The 23787-nt window shown below is 37.1% G+C and overlaps 1 protein-coding gene across 11 annotated transcripts in view; it reads left to right on the forward strand.

The window, feature by feature from the left end:
* ERC1 (ELKS/RAB6-interacting/CAST family member 1) overlaps positions 1-23787 on the forward strand; it is a 547045-nt gene that overhangs the window by 98169 nt on the left and 425089 nt on the right. For 7 of the 11 annotated variants that reach the window (XM_046012301.1, XM_046012300.1, XM_046012305.1 and 4 more), the window contains 3 exons: positions 11764-11838; positions 19659-19814; positions 21062-21145. In XM_046012301.1, coding sequence (XP_045868257.1) covers positions 11764-11838; positions 19659-19814; positions 21062-21145 — 315 coding nt within the window. The remainder of the gene's footprint in view (positions 1-11763; positions 11839-19658; positions 19815-21061; positions 21146-23787) is intronic. The other 4 variants (XM_046012303.1, XM_046012304.1, XM_046012309.1 and 1 more) reach the window with 1 other exon arrangement.

A 23787-nucleotide genomic window follows, 5' to 3' on the forward strand; every position in this document is an offset into this window, starting at 1 on the left:
ATAGTTTATATTAGATAAAAGGAAAAAAGAACCTTGTGGTATTTGATGGCTGTCTCAAAGATATTAGATAAAATGTTATAGATGTTTTCATTGAAAATGGAACAAAATGAACTAAAAATAAGGATTGAATGTTACTAATGGTAAGATTTAAATAAATAATAACATAATAAATGTATATTATAAACATACTTGAAACTAATAGCCAGCATCAAGCTTAGTGACATACTAGAAATGCCCATTGAAGTTAGAAAGAGGTCAGAGATGGTTGTGTTTGTTCATCAGTATTTAACATTATTTTGGAAGTGTTTTGTGGTGCAATTAGATAAGAAAATGGAATAAATAAGATCAGTAATGGTAATGAAAAGGAAATGGCTAAATTTTCATTACAGTATCGATAGCAATAGTAATATAAAGATGTTACTTTACCCTAAATCTGTAAATTTAATGTAATCACAATGGGAATGATTTTGAAAGATGCCCTACTGATGTAGTCTATTTGCAAGAACAGTGCAGGAACACTTGCTTAAACAGATCATGATGCATGTATTTGAAACCCTGTGTTATTAAAATGTGTGGTATTGGCACAGCAATAGATAGCTAAATCAGTGAAACAGAATAGAATTCAGAAATAATGTAGTTTTCAGTACATGATGGGTATTTTGAAATAGTGGCTACTCATTTGGAAAATAATTACACCATGATATCAAATTCTGGATGAAATGAAGAGCTACTTTTTTTTTTTAATAAAAACACTAGAAGAAAATATAAGTAAAAAACTTTTAATATAATCTTGAGATAGGAAAGAATCTTTCATTGCCATAGCAGAAACCTTAAAGAATTAAATTTGTGTAAACTATAAAATACAGTTAACAAAAGTTAAAATGATAATTTGGGGTAAAGCTTTGTAATATATGGCTAGACTAATAGACCAATAATTAGATTGCTTCTAAAACAATAAGAGGCTAAAGGCCCTTGGTACCACCTTTCCTTTCTCATTTATTCTGTTGAGCCTCTGATATGTATTAGATCCTGGGATAGTCATGGGGTATCCATTTTTCATGTCAGCATATGTGGTCTTGGCCCTCCTAGAATTTAGAAATCTGATGGGAGACAGTAAACTGATAATTACAAGATAAACTACATTATTGGGTGTTGTCTAATTGTGTCGGGGGAGGGGATTTCTGTAAACAGGATAAGCATCTTTGAGGAGGTGCCCCTTAAGGGAGATCTGAAGAAAGATAAGGAGAAAATCTTGCTGAGCTTTTGGATAAAATCATTTCCTGAAGAAAGGTTAACAGTTTCAAAAGGCCTGATGGGAAGGAATTTTGAGGGAAAAACAAGATGGCTAGAGGGCAAAAGTAAATTGTATAAGGTGAAGGCTGGCATCAGATGACAGGTTGAAGAGGTAGCTAGGGCCAAATATATTCCTTTCATTCATCAGATATTTACTGGGCACTAACCATGTGCAAAGCAGGGAAATAGCAATGAACAAAACATATCCTAGAAGACAAAGTATTTGCCTTTATGATCCTTGCAGGAAATGGAGTTGTTATATTCAGAGTGCAAGAAGAGTCCATTCCAATGTTTAATCAAGGGAATGTTAAGATCTGGTCTGCTTGGCACCTGGGTGGCTTAGTTGTTAAGCGTCTGTCTTTGGCTCAGGTCATGATCTCGGGGTCCTGGGATCGAGACCCGCATTAGGCTCCCTGCTCAGCAGGAAGCCTGCTTCTCCCTCTCCCACTCCCCCTGCTCGTGTTCCCTATCTCACTGTATCTCTCTCTGTCAAATAAATAAAATCTTAAAAAAAAAAAGATCTGGTTTGCCTTTTAGAGTTTACTCTGGTTGTGTTGAGAATGCCTGGTTCAGGGAAGTCTAATAAAGAACTTAACAGTTCTAATCTAGGTTAGGTGAGTGGCAACTTGAAATGGCCATTGCATGTTCTATTACTAGTGGATTAAGAAAGTCAAAAGAATTGTGAGTTGGCAACACCAAGATATCCATAGGTTTTGTTATTTATTGGACTTTGTCCATCTTTAAAAAAAATTAGTATTTCATCAATTCTAAGACTCATGGTTTTTCATACTTTAACAATATTGAATTGAGTTGAATCTTACCCTTGATGGCATCTTACAGTCTGTCTGTGAGGCAGTAGTCATGCTGGATTTGTTTGCCTGTGCATTATTCATAGTCATACCAGTTCCTTTTGTTACCACTTTAGTTGAGGGTGTGAACATTGTTGGTATTTCACATGTTAACTTTAATTGTTGATCAGTATGTCAGCAGTAATATTATGTAGTGAATTGGCATTGAAAACAAAGTTACTGGCATGGGGAAAGCTATAAAAACAGTTCAAAATGATATATAGTTAATCTTTGGTTAAATAAGTAAAAGAACTCTTACAGTCAGTATAAAATACAAATTTTGAATGATAAAGCTTTATGTCATAATTTATTTGGAGGCATTTCTTCCCTTTCTTTCCATTACATAAAACAGTGGTATGTACTACAATCAATGGCTTCTTAAATTTGATGAAGTACTATAACATTAAAATGGCATTCATATCCAGTAGCATTTGTGATTAGTTTTCCATTTTGTTTATAAAAATGACCCTGAAGATAACAGGTAAATAATTCTCCTAAATTGGGGCACATGGGTGGCTCAGTGGGTTAGATCCTCTGCCTTCGGCTCAGGTCATGAGCCCGCATCGGGCTCTCTGCTCAGCGGGGAGCCTACTTCTTCCTCTCTCTCTGCCTACTTGAAATCTCTGTCTGTCAAATAAATAAATAAAATCTTAAAAAAAAATCTTAAAAAAAAATTCTCCTAAATAAAAGCCAAAGAAGAAAAAAAATTTAAATTAAACATCATATTTTTTTGGACTGAAATTACATTTTTATGAGACACTTATTGTTAGATCTTATATTGTTTCCTGTAATACTTTTCCTTTGATTGATAGAAAAATGACATTTATTGAACAAATATTAAACCATAAGACTAGTCTTGGTCAATGCTTGGGATGTGGGCATACAGAGTTTTAGCAAACTTTATAGGTAATTGTCTTATATACTTAAGTGTGAGACCCAAGTTTGGGTTCTCAGTCGTTTGGCAGAACATAGCTAAGTAGGCTATGGAATTTTTTGACTCTTCATTCCATATGCGTACCAAACATTATCTGTAGGCCAAATAAATATTTCATATCTATATATGCTCTAAATTTTAGAAATGTAGATGCAGTTGTGGTAAATAAAATGTAAATTTGTTTTAAAACATTACTATATTCATGCTAGTTTTTGTATTTGTAATATTTCAATCAACAAACCTTGTTAGCATGTTGCAATTTACAGAAATGTTTGAGCTTAAAAGTACTAATATTTGACCAGGTTCTAGGGTAGGAATTCTAAATTTAACTGGTATATCTGAAGAATGCCTGTTTTTGCCATTGGCAGTTGTAAGGTAGAAATAGAGAAGATAGGAGAGGAAAAAAATAAGAGAAAAAGTAGAAACAGTAGACAAAACATAGGAAGAATTTAAAAAGAGGAAGAATTAAAAAAAATTTAAGAAAGAATTAAAAAATTAGACGAATTAGGGGTGCCTGGGTGGCTCAGTGGGTTAAAGCCTCTGCCTTAGGCTCAAGTCATGATCCCAGGGTCCTGGGATCGAGCCCCGCATCGGGCTCTCTGCTCAGCAGGGAGCCTGCCTCCCCCTCTCTCTGTGCCTGCCTCTCTGCCTACTTTTGATTTCTGTCTGTCAAATAAATAAAATCTTAAAAAAAAAAATTAGAAGAATTAAAAAGAATTTAAAAATTGAAAAAAAAAGAATAAAAAACCTCAAGCTTGCTGCTTTGTTAGTGATTTTGGAAAATACGGACAGTTGCGTACCTTAATCAATTTACTCCTCCCCTTTTCCTTGTGTCATTTATGCCCATTTGACGAGAAGATCAGATTTTCTGAGAGTAATGACATTATTAGAGATGGTAAAAGGTTAAGGTCTAATGCTTTCTGACACAGAGAACCAGGAGGATTCTTTCAGCTTATTTTCCACATCTTCCTATTCCTGTCTCTGTTTTGAGTACAGTAAACCCAGAACTTGTGTGGAGGATTGAATCTGTGAAGGGATCTCACAAGCAATCTGGAACTTCTACCCTTGAACCAAGGGTGCTGGGGGCTAAAACCTGAAACTTGAAAAAAAAGAAATTTCAGACATAAGTACTACTTTTCATTCACAAATACTCCTTTCTCTCTGTTGTGTAAGTAAAAGTTGACTTACTTTTTAAAAGAAACTACTAAAAAGAGAAAAATGTGAGAATTCCTAACGTGCTTGTTTTCTAACTCTAACTCTTCATTATTCCTTGGTAAATTAATGGGAGAAAAGGAACACCTTTTCTGTTGTCTACCACAGTTGACAGTATAACAAGATCCAGATAATCCTACCCGTATATTGTTTTTGAAAGAAAAATTTCAAGCCAAAGGAGTGAAATGGGACTAGCAAAAAAAAAAAAAAAAAAAAAAACAACAACAAATTCTAGTTCCTATATTTATTTGAACAGTACATTCATTTCTATTTCCAGTCTTCTCTCTTTATTTAACAGTGCATGAGTCAGAGGCTTGATGTACTCAGTGGGAAAGGGAAGTTTATCAGCTCACTGACTGGAAGATGTGTTCATAGTGAGTTTTAATATGCAGGCCTTTGAATGGAAATTTGTTACAAGTGATAGGTTTAGAAATGTCTTAATGGGAAAACTTTATGCCTTCGAGTGATTGAAAATGCATCTTAGTTCCTTAGCAAAGGAGGATTTTTTTTTTTTGTTGTTCAAATGGATTTCTGTTTTCTGTTTTGCTTACGTGCTTATTAGCATTTAAAATAAAATTTCTATCATTTAACCTTAAGACATTTGGAAATCTACCTTAGTTGGAATGAGGTAATAAGAAAGAAGTCAGATAAAATTAGTTCACTATCTGAATTGTGAGGTATTTCAAAGAAAGGCCGTTTTAATATTTTCAAGTTGATACAGAAATACCAAATGAAAAATGTGAAGTATATGTTATAGAATTTTATTAATAGATGAAGATAATTTACAATTAGCAGGATTCATTTTATTTTTGTTTATACTTTTTAAAGTTTTACACTCATTTTATCGAATAAATATTATTAAATATCTGTTCTGTGCCTAGTTGATCATCTTGCTTACAGTGTGGAGAATAGATAAAATGTGGACAAACTGGAGGCTCAGAGGAAGCGGACGAGTTTGCTGTTTTAATGTAACTGAGAGATTGTTGTGGCCTGAACTAATGTGTTTGAGATTTTGTCCTGGGTTAGTGTGTTCTGGATTTTACTCTCTTCCTTAATGAAGTGTTTTGCCTTGTGAAAATTAATTGTGGATTGGCTTGATCTTTAGAAGATTTGCTTTTAAATGCTGTTAGGGCTGACATAGATAGCCTTTCCACTTTCAGGGCTAAATTAGCTTTACCTCTAAGACTTGGCCTTTCTTTTCTTTTTTTTAAGATTTTATTTATTTATTTGACAGACAGAGATCACAAGTAGGCAGAGGCAGTCAGAGAGAAAGAGAGGGAAGCAGGCTTCCTGTCGGGCAGAGAGCCTGATGCAGGACTCGATCCCAGGACTCTTGACTTGTGACCTGAGCTGAAGGCAGCGACCTAACCCACTGAGCCACCCAGGCACCCAGACTTGGCCTTTCTGGGGTGTCTACGAAATGCCTCTGATGTTCTCCTTACTTTGGCCATTTGTAACTAGAATTTTCCACAGCCCCATTTGAGTTCAGGTAGTTGCTCAACTCATAGCTCTCTGGTAGTTGTTCTGTCCCTAGTAATTGTTCTTTGTCTGACATTGTGGAGTCTTGCCCTGTGCACATACACTTAGTGTTTGGCCAGAGACTCAAGGGGACCTGTGTCAGGTTAGATACTGCTGCTTTTATGGCTAGCTTCCTTGTGATATTCTGCTCTGCAGAATTTCCACTGTTTTAGGAGTCTTATCCTTTGATCTGTCTTCTGAGTTCTGCATGACTTGTTTTCTGTATGGGCTTCCTCTCCTTGCTTCACATACTGAATAGCAAGTCTGGGCCATCGATATTTGTTTCTCTTCTTTCAAAGGATCATAGACCTATGTGCTTGTTTTCCAATGTCTGAAAACAGTTACTTTGTGCATTTTATCTAATTTTAAAATAGTTCACAACAGGAGGGCCAATCGTCTATCCATTATGGTTAGATCATGTTGATTTTGTAGAGAGTGAAAAGTAAATGGGAAACTCATTGAAGGGTTCAGAGCAGACTAAAACTGTTTAATTTGTTGATGCTCTATGGAGATTACCCTGTTGCTCTCTTGAGAATGGACAGAGGAGGTGGAAGGAAACTAATGGCTGTCATAGTAATCTAGGGTTCAGCTGAACTGGAAGTGGAGTGAAGTAGAATAATTCAAGACATAGATTGAAGATGGAACAATCCCTGCCTTCTGTTTGAATTGGTTGTGGGAGGGGCGCCTGGGTGGCTCAGTGGGTTAAGCCGCTGCCTTCAGCTCAGGTCATGATCTCAGGGTCCTGGGATGGAGTCCCACATCTGGCTCTCTGCTCAGCGGAGAACCTGCTTCCCTTCCTCTCTCTCTGCCTGCCTCTCTTGTGATTTCTCTCTGTCAAATAAATAAATAAGGTCTTTGAAAAAAAAAAAAATGAATTGGTTGTGGGAAATGAAGATCTGGGAAGAATGAAATGCCGGTGTTTAGCTGTGCCACTGGGAGGGTAGTGCCCTTTAATGAGTGGAGAAGGCTTAATCTCATCACGCTCATCAGATGAGGGGCTAGATTAAGGAAGAGAAAAATCAAGAGTTTTGCGAGGGACAATGTAAATTACCTATTAGACATCTAAACAGAGATATCAAATGGGCAGTTCGATAAATGAGTCTGAAATCAGAGCAGAGAGCCTAGGAGTTCACTAGCGTTTCAGCTGAATTTTAAGCACATGGATTAGAGAGTTTAGATGGAAAAGAGAAGAAGGTTTAGGACTTATGACCTGGTCACTATAGTACTTAGGGGTCTAATTTAGAAGGAAGAACTTGCAAAAGAAATAGAAGGAGCACTTGGAGAGAAAGAAGAGTAGGAGAGTGTGGTATCATAATAGTCAAGAGGAAATGTGTATATAGGAGGGAGTGGCCCACTGCTTTGAATGCCTCTGAGAGTTCTAGGAAGATGAGGACAGAAGGGTGTCCACTAGATTTGGCACCCTGGAATTCACTGGTGACGTGGATGAATTGTTTGAATGGATAGGTAGGCAAAGAAATAATTACAATAATTAAATTAAAGCAACAGTTTTCCATTGTGCTACTAGGGAGATCAACTTTGGGAGACTATTATATCATCCAGGCAGAATCTCTAGGAGGGCTGGAGAGACTGGGTGCAGAAGTTATATAGCCAAAACAGTCTCCAGTCCATCATGTTCCTTTATGGGTTTGGTGAAGACAGTGCCGCTCTTGGTGCAGGCACAGACATGCAGCTTATTTGGCTGACACCACTGACACTGCTCACTACCCTTGGAGCCTCTTTCATTCCTGGGACTGGGAGTGTGAGGTAGCTGCTGCCTCTCCCACTCATTGTCAGAGTTGTCACTGTTCATGTCCCCAAGTCTTCTGTTTAAAAGATTCTGATTAAAAAGAAGTGATCTATGTGTCTGGTGGGGGAGATTAGGTCTTGTGTCTGGACTTTAACTGCAAGAAAGGCTGGGGGAAAAAAGTATGTGACATTTTTAGCTTTTAATGTGGAAGGAAGACTATTTTAAAATGTGGAATCCCCAAACATAAAAGGGAGATTAGATACCATGGCATGAAAGAGTGATAGCTGTCCACTACAAGGTTAGATAAATAGCTTTTCCAGGTTATCCAGGGAAAGGTAAGACCGTTGACTTTTGAACAATGAGTGGGTTGGGAGCTGACCCTTGTGTAGTCGAAAATCCTCACAGAATGTCTTACTCCCTGGAACTTAACTACTAATAAGCTACTATTGACTGCAAGCCTTACTGATAACATAAATGATTGATTTTACATACAGTTTGTATGTTATATGTATTATTTACTATATTCTTTAGGTGAGCTAGAGAAAAAAATGTTATTAAAAAATCAGAGAAAACAAGAACAAATCCGAGAGAACACATTTACAGTACTGTATTATATTTATAAAAAAAAATACATATAAGTGTGCCTAGGTGGCTCAATCGGTTAAGCGTCTGCCTTCTACTCAGGTCATGGTCCTGGATCCTGGCATGGAAGCCTGCATTGGGCTCCCTACTCAGTGGGGAGTCTGCTTCTCCTGCTCCATCTGCCCTTCCCTCTGCTCGTGCTCTCTCTGTCCCTCTAATAAATATAAATAATAAAATCTTTAAAAAACAAAAGAAAAAATAATACATGTATAAGTGGACCAGAACAGTTCAAACCCGTGTTGTTTAGGAGTCAACTGTAGTTGAATCTGTGGGATTGGGGAAGGGCTACTTTGTATGGTTGGTGTGCATGTTGTTCAACCAAACAAGGGCTTTCTGCTGATGGAACAGGTGGGGCCTAAAACCCTACCAGTGTTTCATGGTGAGGTTGCATCTACTCCAGAGGGTTGCTTTTTTTCTAATTCATTTTAAGTTTCTCTGTGGGCTAGTGGTATTCCTGGAGTGGGGCTGACTTATAGAACTTAGGATGGAATTTAGAAAATGTCTGTCTGTGCTTAGGATAGGGGAAAGGACAGAGAAGAAGCCTTCAGAGCTAGCATATTCTTTAATAGAAGGCAGTCGATAATTTTATAGCTGTTCCTCTCTTAACTCTCTCTATGGTTAAAAAAAAAGCTGCTACATGGAGTTCAGAAAGGATGTGGACTGACGACAACAGCTATTAGATTTAGGAACAAGGAGGTCCTTTATTTGATACGGTAGAGAGAGTCATCCAGTAGAGAGGTGAAGAAGAAAACTAGCTGATAATTTATTCATTTTTTTTAGTCTTTTCTTCATCCAACAAAAGAAGAATGGATATGGAGGAGAAATAATTTTTAATGATTGCTTACACACGGTGTCTGAGGAATACAAAGGACAGTTTTGCTCTGAAGGAGTTTACAGTTGGTATGTTAGAGAAGATTATTCCAAATACAATGTAGTAACTGTTAGAGGAGGGCTATGTAGAAGTTAGAGGAGGTGTATGTGATTTAGCACAGGAATAGAAAGGGGTTCAAAGATTTCCTCTTTAAAGAGCCAGTTCTTGAAAGTTTGGTAGCCATTTGTTATTTATTCACTCATCATTCATTCATATGTTGTTAGAAGATACATGCTCTGGGAGAAGGAAAAGTGGAGTAAGGGATTCTTTTTTGTCAGTTTGAAGTTTTAAAATAAGGAATGTTGTACTAACATTAAATGTTAATTTTTTAATGAAAAATGTCAAACCTGTACTTATCACTTAGATATACCAACTACCAAAGTTTTGCCACATTTTCTGCATGTGTCCTATTTTTTTCTTTTTCTTTCTTTTTTCATCAAAGATTTTAAAACGAATTCCCAACATGATGTAATTTACCTCTACAGAGTTTACTGTACATCTCTAAAATATATACACATTTTCTTTTATAACCACAGTGTGATTATCACAACTCATAAACCTAATAATCTAGAGAAGACATTTGAGTCAAGACTTGAAGGAGACAAAGTCCTCCCCATGAGCTGATGAAAGAGAGTTTAGGCACTGGGAACATCTCGCATAAAAGTCCTAAGGAATGGGAGAATGCCTAGCATATTTGAGGAACAGCAAGGAGTCCAGTGTGGCTGAAGCCTGGTGACTCAGAGAAGAGTATAAGAGATGAGATTTTGTAGGCTACTGAAGGGACTTTGACTCTGCTTTGAGTCAGATAGGGAACCATGACAAGAATTTTGAGTAGGGGAGACAAGATTAAATTGAGTAGAGGAGACAAGATTAAATTCATGCTTAAAGGTCACTGTGAGTGCTCTGTTGTAGACTGTAGGGGAGCAAGACAAAGGATGAGGACCCTAATTAGGAGCTTGTTACTGTGTTTAAAAGATACATACAGATGTATGTGTATATATGTGTGCATACACACACACACACACACACACACTATATATATATATATCTTTAAACATATATATATACACACACACATATATATATATTTTAAGATTTATTTTTTGAGAGAGTGGGAGGGAGAGAGGGAAAGAGAGAGAGCAAGAAGGAACATGCTGGGGGAGGGACAGAGAGAGAGTCCCAAGTAGCCTCTGTTGAGTGTGGAGCCTGATGTGGGGATTGATCCACGACCTTGAGATCATGACCTGAGCCAAAACCAAGAGTTGGATGTTTAACCAACTGTACCGCCTAGGTGCCCCTAAAAGATATATTTTTGTTGGTGGCTTACTCCAGGTGGTAACAGTGGAGATGGCAAGGAGTGCTTGCATTTTGGATATGTTTTGAAGGTAGAGTTTACTGAATTTCCTGATTGACTGACTATAGCTCAAAAGCAAAAGGAAGGCATTAAGACTCAGGTGTTTCACCTCAGTGACTGAAAGCATGGAGCAGGCTTTAAGAACACCTGGAGTTAGGGAGAAAAGTAGCAGAAAGAGTGTTATCTATTAATAATGGTTTGCACAATAGTTTCAGGAGGCAACTAGTAAATGTGGATGTTCAAAAGTTACTGGTTTTTAAATGCTGACTGTTTATAATTTAGAACTTTTGTCAGTTCAGTGGTACTGCTCTTTCAGGAAGAGCTAACTCTGTGAAGTGTACAGTTCTGTTTTCTGTTTTCTCTCAAACCATTCTTCCTGGCCAGGCAGGAATGAATAAATTAGGTGAAAGGTATAATTAAAGTATTATACATTCCCTTCGTTATGGTTGAGTATAGTTCAGATGGAAAGTATTCATTTCTCTGGGATCATTGAACTTGATCTTAACCAAAAGGCGGAGAAGCGATTCTCTCTGGGATCAGTAGAAGCCATGCCAGGGTACTTTGGAAACGTTGACTGGCTAAGTCGGAGGCATTCATGAAATCTGACAGGAAATAGCCTGAGGTGGTCTGATAACTTTCCTGTGACCTTTGAAGACCATGATTATAATATTACTACCATTGCTTCCTTTCTTCCTGATTCTGAAATCACTAAAATTTAGATGAAAAAGAATAGTTACGTTTTTATGACATTTTATTAACATGAACAACCTTACCTTCTTTTTTCTTTCTACTTGTCACCCTGCTAGAGAGAGGTTTTCATCCCAGGTAGCCAGGTTGTTACTCTGGAGTAGATGCTGTAGAAAGGATGTGATTAACGCAAATGCTTTTAGTAGCTTTGTGCAGTGCAGACTGATGACGGCTTTTATTTCTCCTTTTAAAAAGGGAATATTTCTGATCTCCCTTTGGACTGTGTGTGGAGTTCTGATTTATAGGTCTTAGAGTCATGTGGAAAATTGACACAGCGCTCTGGGGTTGCATTGTAGTTTCCATCTGTTGTACTGATTTCACCTGTGTGACTAATTTTAAATAACTAGGTGTTCACTGGCAGGGACTCATATGCCTGTATGTTTGACCCTTATACTCCTTTAGCCTGAATGCAACCTGTGGTTCTCTGATCCACTGGGGAAGGTTTGGTAGACAGGGATCCGAGTGTCTTGTAAGGCTGGAGTAGTCATTTTTTCTACACAGTTATTCCTTCTCGCCATCCTTCTCTGCTCTCCCTTTAGGAAAGAAACAAGAGTGAAAAGGAGGACACTTACTCTCATTTTTACTTCTCTTGTACAGGAGATGCATCGGAGATTTGAGAATGCTCCTGATTCTGCCAAAACAAAAGCCCTGCAAACTGTTATTGAAATGAAGGTAAGTAAGAGTCTGCAAAGAATCTTGTGAGTCACTTTATACTTTTAAGTGATTGTACACTTTTCTGTGTGAGTTTTAGAAAGTGGTATATAATAATATTTCACTTATTTTATAGATTGAGAAGACATAGTAAGATGATAAAAGTGACACTTAAAAAGAACTTCAGTTTTATTCCCTTTTAGTTACAGAGAACTCAAATGGGACCAAAAAGGCTTGTCCAGAATTTCTTTTAAACAGCTGTGCTTAAACCTTTGATCTCAGGACCCCCTTTTCTCTTAAAATGAGAGGCTCATTCATTGGTTTTTAGAAAATGCCTGCCTAATACTAAGTCTAGTAACCAGAGTTTGTCAATTGTTCTTTCAAGTAAAAATGATGTTACATGAAAAAATTACCTAATGCAGCAAAGAGGCACAGTAGTGCTGTTCCTAAGGAACAACTTTTGTACTTCAGTGGGCAGAAATGCCTAGCTCCTTCCCATTTCATCACAGAGAATATTAAAAAGATGTGTTCTGAAGGGTTATGATTATAAAAGTAGTAATTTTTTTATTGCTTCATTAGGGAAGCAGTCTTCCAAAACTTTTATTTCTAGGGGCGCCTGGCTAGCTCAGTTGGCAGAGCATGTGACTCTTGACCTCGGGGTCACGAGTTCAAGCCCCACATTAGGCCTAGAGCTTACTTACTTTTTTTTTTTTTAATTTCTAATATTTCTTTCTTTTTTTTCTGTGAGTGTCTGATGCTGAAAAGTGTGATGACTGCTGGTATGGTTTGGTGCTACTGCCTGTTGTCCTAAGACACTAGCAGTTTTTTTCCCACTATTGCTTATATACCTTTAGTGCAAATGTTAACATGGAGAAGGCAAATAAATCAGAGTATTATTATGAAAATGGTTTTGACTATGCAGATTCTTGAAAAGGTCTTGGGGGATCCAGAATTTAGAACATGAACCATACTTTGAAAAACTGTGCCTTAAGTTAATGAATAGTTAGAAGTCTTTGAGCTCTGTGTTATATTAAGAGCTTGCATTCCAGATTCCTTGGTTTCAAAATTTGGCTTTACTTGAATCAGTATATGACACAAAGTAATTACCTAACCTCCCTATACCTCAATTTCTTTATTAATAGAAGGAGGTAATAAGAGTGCTATCCCATAGGTTGTTTTGAGGTTTAAATTAGGTATAGCAAGTAAAACACTTTGAACAGTACCTGACATGTCACAAACTGTTAGCTGCTGCTATTATTACTTTTATGAACATCGTATTCTTTCTTCCAAAAGCTGAAAGATTCTTATAGATAAGGATCTACCTCTCTCTTTTTTTTAGCTTCTTCATATTCCTGAAAAAGATTGACACTTTTTACTTTATGAGCTTTTATTTAATATTTGGTAATATAACAAGAATATTTAGTTATTGGTATATAGTTTTATGTAAATAGAGGCTTCTCACAGTTTTAAGAACTTTTCTCTGGAGGCGCCTGGGTGGCTCAGTGGGTTAATGCCTCTGCCTTCAGCTCAGGTCGTGATCTCAGGGTCCTGGGATCAAGCCCTGCATCTGGCTCTCTGCTCAGCGGGGAGCTTGTTTCCTCCTCTCTCTCTGCCTGCCTCTCTGCCTACTTGGGATCTCTGTCTGTCAAATAAATAAAATCTTAAAAAAAAAAAAAACTTTTCTCTGAATTTAAATGATTTCCTCTTAAAATTTTGTGTTTATCTGTATTTCCACTGGGGAAAGGATTTACCAAATTCTGAATTAGTAGAATTCTGGGCTCTTTGTAGTGTGTATTTTATTTCCTGAGCCCTGTTTAAACCTAAGAATAAAACACATGGATGTACCTATGTTTCCAAAATCATGTTACTCACCTTTTGATAGAATAGGGAAATATAATAGTATTAATTGGTAGTGGTTTTATTTTAACTTGTGTTAACCTTTAGCCATTTGGTTAAGAAGCAAGAGATTCTGAGATTCTGGTGGCCCAGCTTGGTCAGGTGGATGCTTTGCTGAAATCACAGCTGCAAGTATAGCATGAACTTGAGAGAATTATGAAGGTCTAGAGTAGTCTTGGGGGGGAGAGGAAAGGAAGATGGTTGATAGACCATAAAAAAGCCCAACTGTCTTCAAGGTGATGTAATTTTCTTTTCTCTTCCCTCTGCCTTTTCTTCTTCTTCCTCCCTTCTCTTGCCTTCTTCCCCCTCCCATCTTCTCCCTCTCCACTCCACCTCCCCTTCCTTCTTCTCTAATTTTTTTTCTTTTCTCCTTTAGCAGTGGAGGAACAGGTAAGAATTACTTTGCTGCTCTAGGTGAGCGTTTGGCCAGGTAGATAACGGCAGAATTATTGGGATGCAGATGAATTGAGGATCATGGTGAGAGAGTAGTTTGTATGATCGCAAGAATGTAGTGTGGATAGTAAGAAAGAGAATTCAGAATGGACTGACAGGTTGGGAGAAAATGTGACAGGGAATGTCTGTGAGCTTTACGAATAGCAAATAGAAAGTGATGGTGCAACAGGCCTGGGGAGAGAGTCCTGGGTGGTTTTAGGATCCAGAGTTTAGTCCTGTCAAGTGGATAGAGAAGTGGACTGGTAGATGAGGTCATTGGAATTAAGGGCATCCCGGAATTAGGACATTGAAATCCCAGGATGATGGCAGGAGTGGCATTTGAAGGGAAGATTGATTGTGAGCCAGGAGCCAAAGACGTTTTCAAATGGCCAGGAGTGATTGGGAAGTCCCTAGATGGCAGCATCGAGGAGGGTAAAGTGAAAAGGACTGTGAGCTGTAAATAAAGGGAGGCAGTACTTTCCCTCCCCCCTGCTCTTTTCTGGTACTGCAGGGTTAGTAACCTTCATTGGAGAGAAGGCAGGGAAAGTATATCTTTTGCGAAAGCCAGGTTTACCTTGTGGTGAGGAGAAAATTCTGGGGGGAAAAAGGTGAGGATTTGGGAAGTTTTGCAAGGGACAGGGGATTCCAGTAGGCTCATTGGAAATGGCTGATTAATGATGGGAGACTAAGGGCTGGGGGAAGTACAGAATAGTAAGATGATAAATAATTTATTTACTTAGTTATTATACATTCTAGGAGTAAGAAACCTTGTTGGAAGGACTGTCCTAACATAAACCCAGTCTGGTTGAGTTGTGGTAGAACAAGTTGTGCATATCAGACCTTGCTTTTCTGGCCTGATTTCAGTGAGTAGCCTGGCAGGTCTCCTATCTGGGAAGTCAGTGGCTGCCTCATGACTTTCAGAGTTATAGTTTGGTCCATTCTGGGGAGAAGCTTTTATGGGACATGATTTGGTAGTGAGGGTGCTGATTTTGTTAAGAGCTGCCTCTGTATTTGTGTTGGAGTTCGGGGAGAAGATTGATAATGTTTCTTGGGGCGTTGTGGGGACTTTGTAGAGTTAGAGGCTGTCTACGTGAGGTGCAGAGCTTGAGTTCATAGCTGGAGGCAGTTTTGTCTTGTGTGGAGTACCAGTGGTGCTAGAAATGCAGTCCCTCTTGGCATTGGCCCACCAATCTGCCCACCGTCCCCAACTAATGTCAGAGGTCAGCCACATTTCATTGGCAGGTTAGTCCCATGCATATGCCCAGTATTTTAGCTATTCTTAAGGAACTACATCCTGATATTTCCAGGTGATCTTGAAGGTGAATTTTCAGATAGTACAATGAAAACATTTTACAGACATACCTCGGTTTATTGTGATTCACTTTATTGTGTTTTGCAGATACTGTCTTTTTTTACAAGTTGAAGGTTTGTGGCAACCTGTGTCAGACAAGTCTTTTTTTTTAAATTTAAAAAAAAATTTATTTTTTTATTAATATATAACGTATTATTAGCCCCAGGGGTACAGGTCTGTGAATCACCAGGTTTACACACTTCACAGCACTCACCATAGCACATATCTTCTCCGATGTCCATAACCCCACTACCCTCTCCCTACCCCCCCTACCCCCAGCAACCCTCAGTTTGTTTTGTGAGATTGAGTCTCTTATGGTTTGTCTCCCTCCAGATCCCATCTTGTTTCATTTATTCTTTTCCTACCCCCCCAACCCCCCCCCCCCCACATTGCATCTCAACTTCCTCATATCAGGGAGATCATATGATAATTCAGACAGGTCTTTGGATGCTATTTTTCCAACACCATTTGCTCACTTCATGTCTCTGTGTCACAAGTTAGAAATTCTCCCAATATTTCAGACTTTTTCATCATTATTGTATTTGTTATGGTGATCTATGATCAGTGATCTTTGATGTTGCTGTCGTAATTGTTTTGGGACGCCACAAACTATGCCTGTATAAGATGGCAAACTTGATAAATATGTGTGATCTGCCTGCTTCACTGACCTGCCATTCCCCTGTAACTCTCCTTTTCCTCAGGCCTCCCTATTCCCTGAGACACAACAATATTAATAGGCCAATTAATAACCCTACAATGATCTCTACATGTTTAAGTGAAAAGAGTAACATGTCTCTCACTTCAAATCAAAAGCTAGAAATGATTAAGCTTAGTGAGGAAGACAGGTCCAAAGTTGAGGCCTCTTAACACTGAACAGCTGAACTGTGAAGGCAAACGAAATGTTCTTAAAGGAAATTAGTAGTGGCTACTCTAGTGAAGACATGAATGGTAAGACAGCGAAACAGCCTTATTGCTCATATGAAGAAAGTTTTAGTGGTCTGGATTGAAGATCAAACCAACCACAATGTTTCCTTAAGCCAAAGCCTAATCCAAGGAAGGCTCTAAGTCTCTCAGTTCTGTGAAGGCTGAAAGAGGCGAGGAAGCTGCAGAAGAAAAGTTTGAAGCCAGCAGAGATTGGTTCATGAGGTTTAAGGAAAGAAGGCACTCCATGACATAAAAGTGCAAGGTAAAACAGCAGGTATGGAGGGAGAAGCTGCAGCAAGTTACCCAGAAGACCTCATAAGATCACTTATGAAGGTGGCTCCACTAAACAACAGATTTTCAATGTAGGTGAAACAGTTTTCTGTTGGAAGAAGATGCCATCCAAGACTTTCATAGCTAGAGGAGAAGTCAGTGCCTGGCTTCAAAGCTTCTTGTGAGGGGCTAATGCAGTGGTTACTTGAAGTTGAAGCCAGTGCTCATTTACCATTCCAAAAATCCTGGAGCTTTAATAATTATGCTGAATCTGCTCTGCCTGTGCTCTGTAAACAAAGCCTAGATGGCAGTGCATCTATTTGCAACATTACTGAATATTTTAAGCCCACTGTTGGGACCTACTACAGAGAAAAAGAGTTTCTTTTCAAAATATGGCTGTTCATGGACAATGCACCTGCTCACGGAAGGGCTCTGATGGAGATGTACAAAGAGATTATTGTTGTTTTCATGCCTACTAACAAAACATTTATTCTGCAACCCAAGGATCAGGGAGTCATTTGATTTCCAGGTATTATTTAAGAAATGCATTCATAAGGCTATAGCTGCCATAAAGAGCGATTCTTCTGAAGGATCTGGGCCAAGTAAATAAAAACCTTCTGGAAAGGATTCACCATTCCAGATGCCTGTAAGAACATTTGTGATTCATGGAAAGAGGTAAAAATACCAACCTGAATAGGAGTTTGGAAGAAGTTGACTCCAACCCTCCTGGATGACATTGAGGGGTTCAGGACTTTAGTGGAGGAAGAGCTGCAGATGTGGCAGAAATAGCAGGAGAACTAGAATTAGAAGTGGAGCCTGCAGGTGTTGAATCTTATGCTAAAACTTGAACAGATGAGGAGTTGCTTCTTATGTATGAGCAAAAAAAAAAGTAATTTCTTAAGATCGAATCTACTCTTGGTAAAGAGGCCATGAAATGCAACCAAGGGTTTAGAATACTACAGAACGTTTGTTGTTAAAGCAGCAGCAGGGTGTGAGAGGATTGACTGTAGTTTTGAAAGTTCTGTGGGTTAAAATGCAGTCAGACAGTATCATCTGCTATAGAGAAATTGTTCACAAAAGGAAAAGTTAATCGACGCAGCAGGCTTGTTGCCTTATTTTAAGTATGGGCCACAGTCGCCCCAAATTCAGCTGCCACCACCCTGACCAGTCAGTACCTATCAACATGTAGGCAAGTCCCTGCACCAGCAACAAGATTATGACTCACTGAAAGCTCATATGATAATATTTTTTAATTTAAATTAAAAAAATGATAAATCATTTTTAAGTTAAGCTATGTATATTTTTTCCCATAATGCTATTATATACTTAATAGACTATAGTATAAACATAACTTTTATATGCAGTGGGAAACCAAAAAATTTATTTGACTTGCTTTATTGTGATATTTACTTAACTGCAGTGGTCTGGAGCTGAGCCCATGATATCCTTAAGTTATGGTTGTATTTATTCTTTATGGGACAGGAGATTAAGTGTGGCCCACTGTTTTTGTGTGTGTGTGTTTTTAGACTGTGGTAGAAATGGGATGCACCTACTTATTTTAAACAAGTAATTCAGAATTTAGGTTTGTTGTATCTCTTGATTGCATTACTTTAGTGCACTTAATTTTGAACTACATCTAAGTTTAACTTGAGTAGATTTGTAAAAGAAAATTTTTGTTGTGATATTTTTAAAGGTAACACAGGACAAGGAGTACACCCACCTTCTCTCCCCTGAGCCTAAATATTGCTAGTTGTACTTGTCTCGTGATAAATCCTTTAAAACTTTTATCTTCATGCTCTAAGATTTATGATAAGGAATGTCAATCAAGAAATCTTTGAGGTAAAGTGCAAAAGGAAGTAATTTCAAAATTACTTTCTAAAGGAGTGGTTTCTCTGAAATTTCAAATAAAGTAAAACTATACTTAATTTATGATTCTACTTCTTTATTTGTTAGATGAATGAAACATATACAACTTTAGAAAGTGTTCATTTTATGTAGGAATTTTTCTATAATTGACATCTAATGTGATCTTTCTGCAATTGATAATATCTAAAGTAAACTAGGGGATAAACTAAATACTGTGACAAGCTAAACCAAGAAAGTGAATATAGAAGAATATTCTACTGGGAGGTGATATTTGTGGAGATGATTTATAAGGACAGTGATTTTTAAAAAAAAATTATTACAAACTACTTAAAATGTGTAGAAAACTAGAGAGAATAATATGATAAACAGTAATTGTTAGCATGATCATCCCTTCGTTATTTTTACAATGAGATGCTATAAAATATTTTTGCAAATATAGTCATACACATTATTGCATAAGTCTTTGAAACACTTTTACTTTTCTCCTTCCTTTGGGAGGAGAAATAAACCTTTTAGGGGTCACAGAGTAGAATGATAGAGTAGCTAGGAATGGTTTTTCTGTTAATATTATAGAATTTTTCCCTAGAAATTTGTTGACCACAAAGAAACTTTTTTTTTTTAAAAGATTTTATTTATTTATTTGACACAGAGAGATCACAAGTAGGCAGAGAGGCAGACAGAGAGAAAGGGAGAAGCAGGCTCCCCGCTGAGCAGAGAGCCTGATGTAGGACTCAATCCCAGGACCCTGAGATCATGACCTGAGCTGAAGGCAGAGGCTTAACCCACTGAGCCACCCAGGTGCCCCAACCACAAAGAAACTTTAACTAGCTTTCCATTTCTTTTACTTTTTTAAGAAGATAATTCTCTCAACTTTAAGCAAAAGGGTATAGAATGGAGGAAGGGACAGGAAAAATCATATTCTAGATATGAACTCTCCTCCTTTCACCCAAGTGGCCATAAAGGATACAATTTAGAAGCAAGGCACCAAATGCTATCTTTATTTGTTTATCTTTATTAAATTCACCATCTGTAAAGACTTAGTTTTTCAACATCTCTCATTCGTTGTGAATACTTTAATGTCTAAATCTTCCATTGTCTTCAGGATTCAAAAATTTCCTCTATGGAGCGTGGGCTCCGAGACTTGGAAGAGGAAATTCAGATGCTGAAATCAAATGGGGCCTTGAGTACTGAAGAACGGGAGGAAGAAATGAAACAAATGGAGGTCTATCGGAGCCATTCTAAATTTATGAAAAATAAGGTAATGGTGTGTGATAGTATAGTTTTTAAGAGTTTTGAGAAATTGATGCATATTTCTATTTCCTTAGTGATGATGAAGAACTTCACATTGTTTTATCAGACTTCAGGGAAGGATAATTAGAATTCTTTCAAATGCAACTTTCCTAGAACTAAAGTCAGAATTACCGATGTATTGTTATTTCAAGTTTTCACTTAAAAGAAAATTATTCCTATGAGGCTGATATGTGTTGTCACAGTTTAAGATTTATATCTATCAGTACTTCTGAGATGATTTATTAGAATTATATCCAAATTGAATTTTTCTCACTACATGAGACACCAAGTTCTTTAACTCTTGTGTAGTATTTTAAAAGCCAAAATCCTGAACCCAGTTCCCCTACCTATTTTTTTTTTCCTGAAATGGCTTAAATAATATCCTATTTTCCCTTCAAATACAGTTCTATAAAGAAAAGCCCTTTGTTCTGTCCCTTGGAGAAGATGCGTTTGTATCAGGTTTATTGTTTCCCGTGTGCACTTCAGATATATGTACAGTAAGATAACATACCAGCGCGGCATGTCAGTCCATATTTAGAAACTCAGTCATAATATTTTTTCCTTAGATCCAAAGCCATTTAGTTTGATTCTATAAACTATTTGGGCAAATTGGAGGATCTAGTTTATTATAGTTATCAATTTGCCAAGTTTGTTTTGGTTTAATTAAAAATCACAATTGTGATTACATAATATTAGCTGCAAAATAAGTACCCCTCGCATCCCAATTGTATTAGTTCCCCAGTTTCTCAGAACAGAAAACTGTAGAGGAATGATACACAATTATTCTAACTTCCTCTCCAGTTTCTAGCTTCTTGCTGTGGTACTCATACCTGGCATAAAAGTCAATACAATATTTCTTTATTATTTTAAGAATCTGTTATCAATGACTACTGAAAATCGATGCTAATTTTAGAACTTAAAAATTCAAAAATTCACATTTTCAACTCCTATTAGTTTGTATTTTTCACGCTAATTTGAGAAGAAAATATACTACCATATAGTCTCCGTTTTCCATTTGCTGATTGGCACATGTAAGTCCATTAAAAAATGTGAAAATAGAGAAACTATCTAGGGTTCTTTGAAGAGGGAATTAGGGGAACAGATTTGATTGTGTTATACAGGTTATTGTTATTTCCAGTTACTGCTCTGGCTGAAAAGCGGATAGTAAGACCTAAATTAACACGTAAGTGAAAAAGAATAACAATGTCGTGACAGGTAGAGCAACTGAAGGAGGAACTAAGTTCGAAAGAGGCTCAAGGGGAGGAGCTGAAAAAGAGAGCGGCTGGTCTTCAGGCTGAGGTCTTTGCCGTAAGATTTACTCTTTGTGTGCAGTGATCCCACAGTGGGACCCTGCTAGCTCTGGCTTCTGGGTGGCTTACACTTTCATTCTCTTTGGTTGGCAGCTTTGCCCAATACTAGCACTAACCAGCCTGCTCTGCTCTTTAACTGACTCCTGTTCACCAGTTTGACCCATATGTCACTTTGTGTGCAGTGAGCCCTCACTTGTTCTGGTTCTTTATTGTTGCTTTTGTCACTGTATGGATGGGACTTCGAAGCGTGTTTTTTCTCCTTTCCTTTTGTAGATAATTGTTTTATATGAATGGTAATCTCTGTTTCTTCTTCGGTATAAGAATATGCAGATGCTCTCTGTTCTAGGGATTATTTGAATTTGAAATTCTTTTTTTTTTAAACTGAGATATAATTGATTTATAACTTTATATTTCAGATTTGCAACATAATGATTTGAGATACACAACACACACACACACACACACACATAAATGATCTCCATAATAAGTGTAGTTAACATCCATCACAAAATTTTTTTTTCTTCTTTTCATGAGAACTTTTAAGATCAACTCACCTAGATTTTGAAATTCTTGAGTAAAGTGCTTTAAGTTCATATGTGTTTAATTTTAAGTCTCCATTAGGTGATTTTCCAACAAATGTTACTTTTTAAAGAACAGATGTATAGAAAGTGATTTGCTTATTTAGAGTTAGCTAGTCAATTAGAATTAGCATGAAACATAAAATCTCTAAATCTAGTTTAATCTTCTGTCTAAAGAACTTAAAATTCCATTTCAAAATGTAACAAAAAAGTAATAAAATAGCTAACACTCAAACACTTGAAACCTGCCAAGGTTGGTATATCACTGAACCCCAGTTTATAGATGTGGAAACTGAGGTAGCAGAGTTGTACTCAGGTGATAAACCTGGTGAGAGGTAGATCTTGATTTTTACACAAGCATTCTGGTTCCCGAGCCTGTGCTGGTGAGCTTTTCCATCTTCTGCCCTGTACTAGGCCACGTGCGTGTACGTCACACCAATGTCAGGGAAAAAACTGCTTCTGAAAATAATTGTGGGATAAGACAGGAACACAGCATTAAAAAAAACAAACCAAACCAAAACAAAATTTGTGCTGATTTGATGTTTTTGCTATTTATGGACCCCTTTATAGTACAGATAGTAAAGTGAAATATTTTGTCTATAAGGCACTGATTTGGTTTATGGTAACTGTGTATTTTCTAGAGGAATAGTTGGTGTATAACTTTACCTTTTTTTTCCCTTAGCTATTATAAGTATTTCTTTGTTGTGTCAGACAACGGGCTAAGTACATCCATACGTTATTTTATTTAATCTCCAAACAGTACAGTAGCGTCCGTTCACTTTCTCCATTTTACTGGTCAGGAAACCAAGGCTTAGAGAAGTAAATACTCAGAGACACACTTATCCTCAGGTGTGAGTGACTGCAAAGCCTCATGATCCTAACTTTTATGGAAAATGTTTGCTTCTAAACTCTGCTTTCGATTTAGAATATTTTCTTCCCTTTCTCAGCCTCTGTGGTCAATATAGCAGTATTTGATGGTTCTTTAATCAAGTAGATGATGAGGAAACAGGGATTTTATATCTATTTTTAACCATGTGATTGGAGGTAATCTTTAAACCATAGTAGTTCCTTAGTTGAGGAAGTGATAACATTTTAAGGAGTCCTCCTGAATATTCATTCATACACAAGTATGTTTTTAGTGCAACCTGTATGTTAAGGAATGGAATAATATAAATATGTACTTTTTGTTGGAAAAGGGATGTCATGAAAGATGCCACAGCATTACATTACAGGTAACTCCAGGGTACATATTTATATTATAGGGTGAAGATAGCTGCCATTTATAGTCATCTTCCATTGATGTTCTTAGTACCGTCAAGTAGTTTGCATACAGTATGCATATAGAAATATTTGTGGAATGAATGAATAACTAAATCTGCAAGTAGAATGTTCATATGCATATGAGAAAAATGCTTGTCTTCTTGCTAAACAAGAAGAGTAAATTAGACAGTTATTTTTTAGCACTCCTTAGAAGTCTAATTTAATTAAAGTGATATTTATTTCATATCTCCTTATGGGAAAATGTTCCCCAAACTGTCCCTTATACCTAAGATTATTATAGTGAAAATACTATAGATACAGTCAATGAAAAAATACAGAGAACTTTCATCAGTAATACTGAAATAACTGACTTGTCAGTCAGATTTATACTTCCAGTAATTAATCTTCTCGTGCATAGCTACCTGCCTACCTTGCTAGGCAGGAGACAGAATGGAATGTAAAAGCAAATCTGATATTTATTTGGTGTACATTTAGAATAAGAGACTATTTAGAAAATTCTTAGAAACAGTAGAAATGTAAATGAAATGTTTGAAATAAAAATTTTTTAAGTTAAGATGAGAGAAATTTATGGGAGAATGAATGGCACCTCTTGACTATGGATTGCTCTGTCAGTAATTCAGTTTCAAATTACACATGTTGATTCTTACAGAATGAGCTTTTTTGCATTTAAGTAATGTGCTTTTTATCCCTTTAGCTAGTAGACATTGTAGATGTTATCACCTTGTAGGTGGAATCTTCTTTAAAGTCAGTATCTCCAACTCATCAAAATTAT

This window comes from Meles meles, chromosome 7 (genome assembly GCF_922984935.1).
Source record: "Meles meles chromosome 7, mMelMel3.1 paternal haplotype, whole genome shotgun sequence".
NCBI lineage: Eukaryota > Metazoa > Chordata > Mammalia > Carnivora > Mustelidae > Meles > Meles meles.